This window comes from Gavialis gangeticus, unplaced genomic scaffold, assembly GCF_001723915.1.
Source record: "Gavialis gangeticus isolate Ggan-Ray unplaced genomic scaffold, GavGan_comp1, whole genome shotgun sequence".
NCBI lineage: Eukaryota > Metazoa > Chordata > Crocodylia > Gavialidae > Gavialis > Gavialis gangeticus.
The window spans coordinates 1,854,437-1,866,504 of record NW_017729008.1 but is presented as its reverse complement, the minus strand read 5'-3'; the positions used below and the strand labels follow the sequence as shown (position 1 = coordinate 1,866,504).

Here is a 12,068-nt window from a genome sequence, read left to right as displayed (position 1 = left end):
CCTGCCAGGGCTGGTGTTAGCACCAGTAACAAAGGAGCTAATACCACTTCCACTTCCTGGGGGTGCATATCTGGAAGTGAAAAAAGCCAGCACACTCCAGTGCAGTCACAGGGCTGGGGTGGCTAATAAGCTAATTGGCAAGCCTAGCCCTGGGAACACAGCAGTTGGTGGTGTCAGCCCTGGGATTACACCAGAGCAAGTTCATCACTCTGGTGTGGTCCCAGGGTGAAAACCACAAATCAACTGATTGGCAGAACCCTACTGGAGTGTCCCAGCTTTCTCCACTTCTACAGATACACCCCTTGGATCTCCAGGACCCATATCTGGAAGCAGGGAAAGTTGTGGTTCCCCATTTGCAGAGATGTGCCCCTAGCAATCTTCAGAAACCTCACAGATGGCCAAAGGCACATCTCTGGAAGTGAGGAACATATGAGCAGTTGTCCCATAAAATCAATGGGCAGGAAAAGAGGCAACGTGTGTCTCACCCGATGAATTGGGTCAGCTGTGCCAATTAACACATCCTGGCATAGCTGATCCTTTAATTTGATGATGTCCATTTCTAATCTACTTTCCTTCCTCTTCCTTTCCTTTTCATCCTCCTGGTAAAGACAATGAGCTCACAGGAGAAGACTCAGAGGGTGTGGGCACCTTCTATGTGTGAACAAGTTGAGAATGCTTCATTCCAACTTTAACCCTGGATGAAGGAGCATTAAAGTTGGAGCAGTGGGTTTTCACATGAAATAGTGAGAACATACCAGCTGCTGCTTTTCTGAAATGTCCCCCTTTTGAAAAGACTCAAAATATTTGTAAGGATATAAATACAAATGCCCCTCTGTTCTATAAATGACTTGAGATACACAGCATTTCCAAATAAACTAATACAGTAAAAAATCAAAACAATAAGGCAATATATGATCCAATGGTCCTATCTCTCCAGCCCCTTGCATATCCATTTCACTATAAGGAACTGTTAATTCCTTATTTTAAAAGAAATACTCAACTCATTGCACCTTTCCCATGGGTCTTAATTCATACGTTGCAATGACCGCCAAACCCTGCACAGGCATGCAGACCTTCCTCTGGCAGAGCACTTGAGGAAAACCTTTATACACTGAAACACCTGGCTGCTTCTACAGGAGACGGAATACTGTTATAAGATTTCTGCTAAATAATATTTCTGCAACTAGAAAGCATCACTATTTTTGCCTTAAAATTAACCTCTGATTATGAAAATACAGGGAATTTATTCTCAAACACCACTTTTAATTAAGGGAAAATTTACCGCAGCTATAGTTTAAATCAAACTAGTCTTCAGGAAAATAATTTTAAAAATCTATCTATTAAATTCTATGAAAAAATAAACACTTACCCAACCAAAACACTCCAGCTAGGATAGCATGGGAAAGCATCTTCAAAATAGAGAGTCTTTTACTTAATAATGTCACCAGAAGCATGAGGCCTAAGAATATACAGAGCTCTGATCTGAAGACAATAATTGCCAATGCTGAGAACCAGATGAAGAGCCCATGTTTTTGTTGTATCCAAAACATAAGTGCCAGCAGAACTGTAGAAAACAGACAAATACACAACATCTGGTATATAGGCAGTCCTCAACTTACATTTCAAGTTACAACATTTTGCACTTACAACGTTTCTAAATTGACACCCTGTTTCGACCTTCTGATGTCAGTTTTGACTTTACGATGCTTGATCCGATGCGACGCCACACCAGCGAACAAGTTCGCTGTGTCACCCATCTCCCTGGAGAACATCTGTCCAAACCTCCTCGGACATTTTCTTTAAGAAAGCACACAAGACTCCAGGAAACCTTCAGCCAAGACTTCTGAGAAGACTCTAGCCAAGGACCCTTCAAAAAGTCCAACCAAGAGCCCTTCAAAAACTCCAGCAAAATCACCTCAAAAAGTGCTTCCAAATCAATATGATTCCTATTTACACCATAAATACATTAAAGGTAGCTATATTACTCATCCATAATTGACTGAGTACAAAATTCGGGGTTATTTTTGGTGAAAACAAGCTATCGGGCCTTGGTTCACGAACCAATCCCCCATTTACAACATTGTTTCCCATGGGAAAATCAGATCTGAGTTACGTTTCGACTTAAGACGTGGTTTTCAGGAACCAATTGTGTTGTAAATCCAAGGACCACCTGTACTGGCTTTTTAAAATTCTAATTCAGGTAGCTTCTTCATTCTCCATTTCTAACCCTTACGCTTACTTCTAATCCAGCAGACCTCCTGCTGAAGCCGGAAAAAAGGAACACAGAATAGGATTTTCTTAAAAACATTCTATAGCTTGTCATAGCAGCTAATTGGGAAAGGAACAATTACAAAAGGGGTAGACTAAATAATCTATCAGACTAAATGCACACGATGCAAAGCTTTCCTAATCAAGATGATTATTGCTATTATTATTTATTCAGTACCAACCAGTGTGTTTGCTATTCCTGATTTCTGTAGTTTGTATTCATGCTAATAGCACCCACCTGTACACACCTAAAAATACATTTTGTGCCTCTTAAGAACAAGGGAATGTAAATTTGTCTGCATGTTTAGTTGAACAGATACATTTCTACAGATCAGAGGGTTCACAAACTTCTTCATAGTGCCCTTAATTCTTAATATAGATTGCACTGATGATCAGACATCACCAGAAAACCACAATGTGGCAGTTACAGAAATGGCTTGTATGAAAGTGTAATGGCAGAAAAATATTTCATATATGTAGATGTCAGCGGTTTGCAAAGGTTATTACTCTGCAATATAAACTTGGCAATTCAACTCTTGAGTTTTTTGTTTATTTCTGTAGATTCTGATGCTGTCCTCATCGCTGCAGTAGCTGAGCACCTTCCAGTCAACCATTACAGTACTATCACATGGCTGATTCCTTTCTCTCATTATCTCTCCTGGGAGAGAACTCTGTGCAAGGTTGGGTTTGGTCTGGGGGATTTTATAATTTTTAAATAGGCACACTGTTATGTGTTTACATTAGGCTGAAGTAAGTATCCCTATCTTGGGAGGAGATAGCGATGAGGTTAGTGCTGATCTTTAGTTACTGTGGGAGTTCACTCCAAACTCCTGAATTGGTTCCCTGCATGGACTAGCTTTGTCCCTCCTATAGATACTTGACCTATATAGGATCAGAGACTGCAATGGCTCCACATTTTACAAATCAAGTAAATACTGTCAGACCATTACTTAATGAAAATCTTCTGGTAAAACCCACATATGCTCATATTAAACAGAATTCTGGATTAACAAAATCTTTTTAAACAAATACTGAAAAATACATTTTCCTTAATTTTTTCAGACTACCAGCCACACAGTATGTCTGTGGATGGCTGCACTTATTTTATTTGTCCACAAGTATTAGCTATCAACAAACTTAGGAAACATTTCAGTATACAAACAGTATCTTCTGTCAAAAAACTTACCAAGAGGAAGTGCAAACACATTGGGAAGAGTTCTAGTGCAGTAAAACATCAGATGAAACTGAGTAACAGTTATAAGACAGAAGATGGTTGATGCAGTTGATCCAAACTGCTTTCTAACTTCTTTCTGTAACTTCCATAGTGCATAAATCACAGTAAGCCCCAAGCTTGCTCTAACTTTGGGAGAATAAACATGAAAAATAAAAAAAAGTAACACCAGATTCCTTACTGACTGACCTACCAATGACAAAATAAAGGTAAATTAGAGTGGTGTATACACAAAGAATATTTTAAGTAGCATCATTTTTAAGAAGTGGGGTAGTGAAACTTTGAAGAAGCAGGCAAATTGTTTAAAATATAATACTAGAGATTACACTTAAACTCACAAAGTAAGAACCCCCGCTCATAGTTTATCCAATACAATCCACCCTTGTTTGTTTGCAGTTATCGGAGGGGTTGATTTCTGTGTATGATATTATATGTGGTAGATGTTGCTATACCGAAGTAAAATATAAGGTGTTCAGAATAATATGATAAATATTTTCTTAATTCCTTTTTCACTGTTACACCTTTGTTTCTTTAACAAACCTTGTTGTGTTAGCTGGTTCAAAAAGATGCATGAATGACATCATGTTGAGCAACTTCAATCTTGCCAGATCACTTGTTAAAAAAGGTAATATATTCTAGAGCACTCATTTAAAACAATACAAATGTACAGCACAGAGCAGCAAAGGATCTCCTTTCAGAGTTTAAAGTTCTCATACCTATCAACTGGGAGTAAAACTTGGACATTTGCAACATAGACAGTACATATATAGCTGGGCTGGAAAGTGCAGCAATAAAAATTGGTCCAAGGAACGTTCTTGGGACAACTCCAGGAAATTCATGGTGATCATACTGCAAAGAAAAGCAAAAAGTTGTAAGATGGGCAAGCCAGAAATAACATCTGAAAACGGAAGAGTGAATGAAAACTAGACAAATAATGCCCCCAGGCTTCATGTTGCATTTGTTCTATACAAGTAAGAGGGCTGGCTATCTCAAACAGTCCCTAAGAATTAAAGTCCTCTTTTCCCATTCACCTTATCCAAGTCCAGTCTGTGGTACACAATGTCATGGATTGCTTGCAGATTAAAGCTTTCCTCCACTTTTGTAAATGGGCAGACAGTTAAATGTGCAAAGGCCACAACAATGATCATCATCAGCAGGAACGGCTGCCCACCTGAGCTCCTCTTCTGAGCCATGATGAATTTGACTTCCACATCTATTCTATTATTGCCAGAGATCAAAGTTAGGGGGAAAAACGGGAAAGAATAGAAATCATATTAACATAATGACAAAACACATATAAATGGAAAAGGAGAAACTAACTCTGCTAGAATTCAAAGGAAAATACATTGCTGACGATGTATACTGGGGTGGGCAATTATTTGGGCTGGAGGGCCACTTAATGAGCTCTGGGATCCTGTCAAGGGCCACATCCATCTGTGTGTCTTGCTCTTTCCCTCTGTCTCTCTCTCTTCTCTTCCCTTCCCTCTCCCTCCCTCCAGAACCAGGCCAAAGTTACAGTTCACTATGAGCCCTGACCCTCAGCTGTGGACCCAAGTAGGAGCTTCTGCAGCACCTGGCAGGCAGCAGCATCAGAACCTCCTGGCAGTGTCACAATGGATTCTGAAGCCCCCCAGTGTGGCAGAAGCTCCTGTCTGGGTACACAGCTGAGCATTGTGACATCTAGTGAACCAGTTTCAACCAGGTTCTAGAGGGAGGGGGAGGAAATAAGGAAAGGAGAGGCAGAGACACAAAGAGAGAGATGGAGAGATGTTGCTGCCCGCCCAGCATGTCATCCAGGCTCCTGAACCTACCAGTGGCATCCACAGCTGATGTTGCCATCCACTCACTGCAGCAGAAGCCCTGCCTGGTGCACAGCTGATGCCTGATGCTGCTGGGCAGAAGCAGTCTTGTCTGCCTGGCGCCATGCAATGGCTGGAGCCTCTGACTGCCCACAGGCCAGATCCCATGAGTTGGCAGCCATGCACATGTAGGTCATATTGAAACTGTTGGTGGGCCAGATCTGGCCTGCAGGCCATATTTTGCCCACCCCTGATGTGTACCGTAAACCAGTGATTCTCAACCAGGGGGTTGTGGCATCCTGGGATGCCAAAACATCCTTTTAAGGGTGTCATGGGGTGCTGCTCAGAACTAGCACTGTTAGATATGCGAACACTTACACATGATTCACAAAAACCTAGAGATTTCAAATAGAGATCCATGCATCAAAAACATTCTGACCTGCTGTGGGGCTTCTGAGTTCTTTGCAATTATTTGCAATTCAAAAGAATTGCTCTATTATATTTCCACAGTCAAAAAAAGAGCTGAATGTTAAGAGCTGAGGAGTTCCTGGAATCCAATGAGGGGTACCTCAAGTCTAAAAAGGTTAAGAACCACTACCCTAAACAATGATCAGTCAATCACATTTCCAAATACACTAGACTAGTGAAATATTTTAAATGAGCATATTCAACTGATGTTCCCTGATTTCTACCTGACATTTAAAGTGTTGGCCTTCATTTACAAAGTCTAAGGGCCAACATACCAATTGTTTACACACATTAAAGATGCTTAAAATTACATATAACTGCATGCTATAATTTAGTTAATTATATTAATCATTTTCAGTGAATTCTGTATCTTTATTTTAGACTTCTGAGCAGGCCTATTTTCCTAAAATCCTCTGAGACTTGCAAAAAGGGCCAAACTACTACTAAATTTTTTAACTTAGCTAGTGTAAAACATGCAGGTATTTAAGGTAAGGGAAAGAAATAAATTAAGGGAATTAACAGTCCCGATGCAGAGATTCCCAGAGTGTTACATCTAAATTGACATGTCTAAAGACCACTGAAGAATTGATTTCTGATGGTTCTCTGACATCCTGGGACTAAAAAACCTTGTGTATGTTCCACTCTATTTCCACAGATTACACGAAGTTAGACACTTAGGCCCCAGACAGACGTTCAAACAACGGCATGATTGGGATTGGAAGAATTTCATGCCTTATCCCATATATTTCAGACATGCATGACAGAAGGCATGAAGTTTGGGATGGGGCATAAAATTCCTCCAATCCCAAATGCACTGCTGCTGAGCTGTCCTCACCCCAGTCCTGAAGAATGAGCTGAAGACAGCACTGTCCTAGATCCAGGGCTGCCCACAGCCTCCCGCAGGCTCCAAACCCAGGGCTATCAGGGCCAGGTTCAACAATCAGATGCTTGTCTGACTGGCCCCAAAGGTCCCAAGTGGGACTTTGAGACCCTGGGATGCTGGATGTTGAATGCTGGACCTAGCCCTAGCAGTCTTGTGTGGATTCTAGACTCAGGGCTTTTGGAGCCAGGGCAGTTAAATGAATGCTGGACCCAGCCTTAATTATCCCAGGTTGGTTCAAGACCTGGACCTGTCTGGGCTAGTTCTGACAATCAGCTGATTTTCAGCCAGCCCTATGACAACCCAGCTGTATGCATGATCTTTAGATGTCCCATGGCACAGGGACCTTAGGAATGGGAAACGGTTCTACTGTACCAGGATCCCCATGCCTTGGAACATCTAAAAAGCACGGGTTCAGGTCAGCCTCCCACAACCTACCACTTTTAAGCGGGGGCTACAGGACAAGACAGAAAAGGCTGCCAGGGTCCCAGAAGCCAGAGCTGCTTAGCTTTCCCAACCAGGGAGCCTTGCAACCTACTCTCCCAGCAGCTGATTTCTGCCATTGGAACTGGAGCTGTCCCTAACTTAACGGCAATCCTGTCCCCATGCCAATGCTGACAATCAATTGACTGTCAGATCAGGATGGCAGTGCTACACTTTAATTTATGGCAACCTGAAAATGAGCCACAAAGATAGTCCGCAATTTTTGTGGAATAACTTTGGGGCTGGTTTGCCACTTTACAGTGCCATAAATTAGCTGAATGTGTAGCACCTCCTACTTATGGTACAATTGCACCATAAATGTAACATGTTCCATGGGCCTAAACATGTTGGGAACAGACTTATAATATAAGTAATTACCTGGTACTGTGTGCTCTGATACCACAAGGAAAGTAAAAGGAAGGTATGGTAAGAAAGCTTTTACCTGGTATCTTTGCATTTCTTTCTTCCAGTTTTGTACTATTTTAATAGTTTTTGTACAAATAAGATTGTTTTCTATTTGGGTTATCTGAATAATCTCATTAATCATTTAAGTAGTTGATTTGAAAAAGCACAAATTCAACAGGTAAAAATTGTTTGCTCAATTGGCCACTGATCTTCTTATTCCTTCCTGCATGAAGTACTAGTTTAGGCCCTGCCAAACAGAGTACCCTCTTCTTGTGCTACTGTGCCACCAAGAATATGAATGAGAATCCACTTTTGCCACTGTGTAAGGATCCAACAGCTTTGAAATCTGTTCTCTGTAGACCTGAAATACCCTAATGATCTTGAGAGCATCTTCACCCCTTCCCCGCTCTCCAAAAAATCTGAAAAAGGTGGAAAGAAGGACCATAAGGAGAGGACTATGAGAGTGAAAGAAAAAGCTGAGCTTTTAATTTGTCTGGTTTGCTGATGACTGGTAATATTGAACCCTATTACTGTATGACTGTGGAGTGCACAATGTTTCATCTAGACTTGTACAATGTAAGGAATGCTTTTTTTATGGACAGAAAACTCTCTTGTGTTCACTGGAAATCTCATCTCTTGTTGATTTAGTTTAAATTGCTCAGCTTGATAACTTACACTATTTAATTAAATAAAAGATGATGTTTTGTTTTAAAAATCACAATGTTCTCAACTACACAAAATCGGCAAGTTAACCCAAATTAGAATTTGGGCTAACTTGGGCAATTTCAGCACAATATAGGTGAGACAAGTAGGAAATGTTTGGTTCTGTGTTTTGAGTTGCATGTTTAGAGGTCCATCTATTAGGAGCTCTAAACAACTGATTCTCTGGGCCAAACTATCTTTGATAGATAGGTGTATCTAGATCTTCATAAAGAATGAGCTTTGTGTTCCTCGCTCTCAAAGCTAAGCAGTATGATTCCAGCACTTTCAATAAGTACTCTGGCCTTGATGTAAGGATTTCAGCCCAAATAGCTGGAAGGAAGACTTTCTTCTACATCAGACTCTTTTGTGTTTCTTGTTCTCACAATTGCTGCTGTTTAAGATTGTTGAAGACTTAGGATCTGAGGTAAAGAACTCCATGGTAGGTCTTATGCTATTTGGCTTGGCATACAATATTAAGAGTCTAAATAAATACAACATGCTAAGAAGAGAGAAGATTTTCTAGAGAAGTGCCTGGTAGAACTTTTTTTTTTTATCGGGGTTGACAAAACTAAGCCTCCAAAGCACTGGAAGAGATGTCTTGGCTGGCCAACAGTAGGATATAAAGGAAATGCTTAAAGTGATTAAATCTCTGTATTAATCAATTTTGTCAAAACTCCTGCTTCTAAAAGACTTTTTTTTAACTAAACGTTACCAATGGAGAGAAAAGGCATTTTAATTTTTGTGGCAAACAACATCCCTTTTTCCTGACAGAACTATAATGCATGAATAAGTCTCTCTATGTCAGACAAGATTTTATCAAGAATGTTCACTTACATTCTATACTTCATCTAAAGCACATAAAGCAGCAGTCTCAGTGGATCAAGCTTCTCCAAATGAGGAGCCCCAGCTTCCCAACACCCGGAATATTTAAGACCTAAAACAAGCCACAACTATATTCTGATATGACCACAAGATTGTTTAGCTTATTCCTGTGGTCCTCCTGAAAAAACTCTATATATAATAAAGGTCAGAGACTTTTTAAAAATTTAAATCATAGCGGCCACACACTGTATACTGTTTACTTCACAAGGCTGTTGTACATTGTATTGACTCTCATCCATCCTACTTCAGCTACAACTGGAGGAAACAAACATGACAGCAAACTTACACTGAACGATAATCAGTATATAGTGTATATACTGAAATCCCCTAAAAGAAAAGAAATACTGTAGAAAAGCAGGAGTGCACCAATAGAGATTTTTTGAGCAATACCAATTGCCAATTTTTAAAGAGGTATAACGGCCGATACTGATCTGATTTACCAATATGCAGCTTGGCAGTTTGTAGAGCAGTGTCTGGCTGGTACATCTGTTGTGGTGAAAGCGGACGGGGAAGGGAAGGGACGTGGTGAGGGGCAGACTGAGGCCCCTGCGGTGAAGGAGGGCGTTGGGCTGGGGCTGAGGTAGGCGCTGTCCAGCCAGGGAGGGCGGGGCCTGGGATGGAACTGTGGTTCATCTGGGAGATGCAGGGGGCAGCTCCCACCACTACATGTACCCCAGGAGGGCATATGCCCCCTGGATCTGGGCGTGGGGTGAAGCAGGGCGGGCTGCCACTGCGGGCTGGGGCCAGAGGCTGTGCTTGGTTCTTCCTGGTAGGGGCTGCGTCGGGCTGCACTCAAGGCAGGCAGTGGCAGTGCTGGGAAGCAGTTTGGGGTGGGTTATGGCAAATTTTGGGGTGGCTGCAGCTCCCTCCCCCCGTAGCTCCCTCCCAGTGCCACCACCGCCCACCCCGAGAACAGGCTGGGAAGAGCCCGGTGCTGCCCTGGTCCCAGCCCGCAGATCCAAGGGGCACACACCCCCATGCCCTCCCAGGGTGCACACAGCTGCCTCCTCCTCCGCATGCCCCCTAGATGAGCCCCGGCTCCGTCCTGCACCCTGCCACACCCCACCCTGGCTGGGCAGCACCTGCCCCAGCCCCTGTCCCAGCCCCAGTCCCACTCCCTCCCTCCCTCACCACAGGAGCCTTGATCTGCCTCCTGCTTTGCCCCTTCCTTTCCCTTCCCCTTCCACCATAACAGACTTACCAGCTGGATGCAGCTCTCCAAGCTGCTGGGCCGCACTCCTGGCCCCGTGCATGCTGTGGCTGTGCGCATCCACAGGGCATTTATTGGTCACATTATTGGCCGCATCAGACAAAAAAAGCCAATTTCCAATATAGTCAATTTTCTTTATATTGGTGCCAATCTAATATCGGACTAATGTATTGGAGCACCTCTACAGAAAAGACAGAACATAACTTTCAAAGTATACAGACAACTCTTAACAATTCTAAAGGTAACTTCATTAATCAGAACCTGATGCTGACAAAATTCAAGTTGAATTTAGCAAGACAGTCAATTAGACACTATAAAAAGTTTGCTGTAACAGGGCAAAATACTTCCAGTTAGACCTTTTTTTTTAAATCAAGAAAGTAAAGACTTACTCTATTTATATAGAGTATTATAATGAAGGTGAGAAGCCTGAGAAATTATAGACAGAGTAGTTATCATTAAGGTTGCCTGTTTCCCATTAGAAGACTCTTTTTCAGGAACTCAAGTTTCCTTCCTAAATTTTAAATCTTTGTTCTATATTAGACGTTTATCTCAGAATGATTTTTCTTTCTTTTTTTTTGGAGTTTCAGCAAAATAGTTCATCCATATCTAAAAAATGCAATTGGAAATAAATGGTTTTGCCTAGATTAAAAACTGGCCGACTATTTACATTCCAACAAACTCTCAGTATTTCCACATTGGTTAAAGGTATGACCCCCTAAAATAAGTGAGGGCCAAGCTTTTTGGCAGACATACCATAACTTAAGCCCTGCACTCTGCAGTCCCTGTCCATTGCCCCATCTGCTGCTCTACTTTTTGCTCCCTGGCCTACCTGCTGCTATGCTCCCTACTCCCTCCCCAATATACTGTCCATGCCACTTGTGGCACGCATGCCATGGGTTGAGAATCTGAGGAGAAAACACATTAATGTTTCTTCAGTCAATCCTCATGGCTTGTTCTCAAAATACTGGGGAATATCCTTGCTCGTCTCTGAGAAATGTTAATGCTGTCTCCACTTTATATTTCTGCATCTCTTCATGGACCTGACCTTTCAGGGGATGTTTACTAGAAAGTGTTAGAACTAATGGCCATTTTCATTTAATGGGCACTTGACAGAGACAAGGATGTCACTTCAAGGAAAACGGTGCTTACAGCCTTGCTGGTATTCAGCCAGGCTGTGAAGAACCTGCCAGGGGTGGCAGGGAATGCCACTGTTTACAGCAGGGATTCTCAACCGGGGGCTTTGCAACACCTTGGGGATCCTTGCAGGCATGCAGCAGGGTGCCTCGCCGCACTTGCCCCGCTGCATATGCCAACACGATGCGTGAGGTTTCCAGTAGAACCTTAGGGTGTCAAAGCCGCAGTGCCCTGCCCAACTCCTAGCGCCCGACCGCTTGCTCGGATGCTTTTTTGTCGTCAGGGCCAGAGAAGTCAGGGCCAGAGAAGCGGAGAGCTGGCATTTCCCGGGGTCTCAGACCCAGCGCTGCAGCCCCTCGGCGCACCCCTGCACCATCCCCACACCGGGGGTTTTCTTCACAAGAAACGTGTGCGTCACACGGTGTGAACCCGGCCATCCGGGACACGACAGGTGGGTACCGCAGCGCAGGCGCAGGGAGCCGCCTCGCTTGGCTGGACTGGAGCCCGCCCTGCCGAGTTGGTCTGCAAGGTGCCTCCTCCGCACCCCCCCCCCCCCCCCCGGGCACAAAAGAGCGGGGGGGGGAGGGGGGGGGGGGGAGGGGGGGG

At 43.1% G+C, this 12,068-nt stretch overlaps 1 protein-coding gene across 1 annotated transcript in view; it reads right to left on the bottom strand.

Moving 5' to 3' along the window:
* The window catches only part of ALG12 (ALG12, alpha-1,6-mannosyltransferase), a 35,391-nt gene that overhangs the window by 22,995 nt on the left and 328 nt on the right, over positions 1 to 12,068 (bottom strand). Inside the window, exons 2-5 of the mRNA XM_019509351.1 lie at positions 4,531 to 4,717; positions 4,216 to 4,348; positions 3,455 to 3,628; positions 1,370 to 1,564 (exon numbers count right to left, since the gene is read on the bottom strand). Coding sequence (XP_019364896.1) covers positions 1,370 to 1,564; positions 3,455 to 3,628; positions 4,216 to 4,348; positions 4,531 to 4,692 — 664 coding nt within the window. The 5' untranslated portion in view covers positions 4,693 to 4,717. The remainder of the gene's footprint in view (positions 1 to 1,369; positions 1,565 to 3,454; positions 3,629 to 4,215; positions 4,349 to 4,530; positions 4,718 to 12,068) is intronic.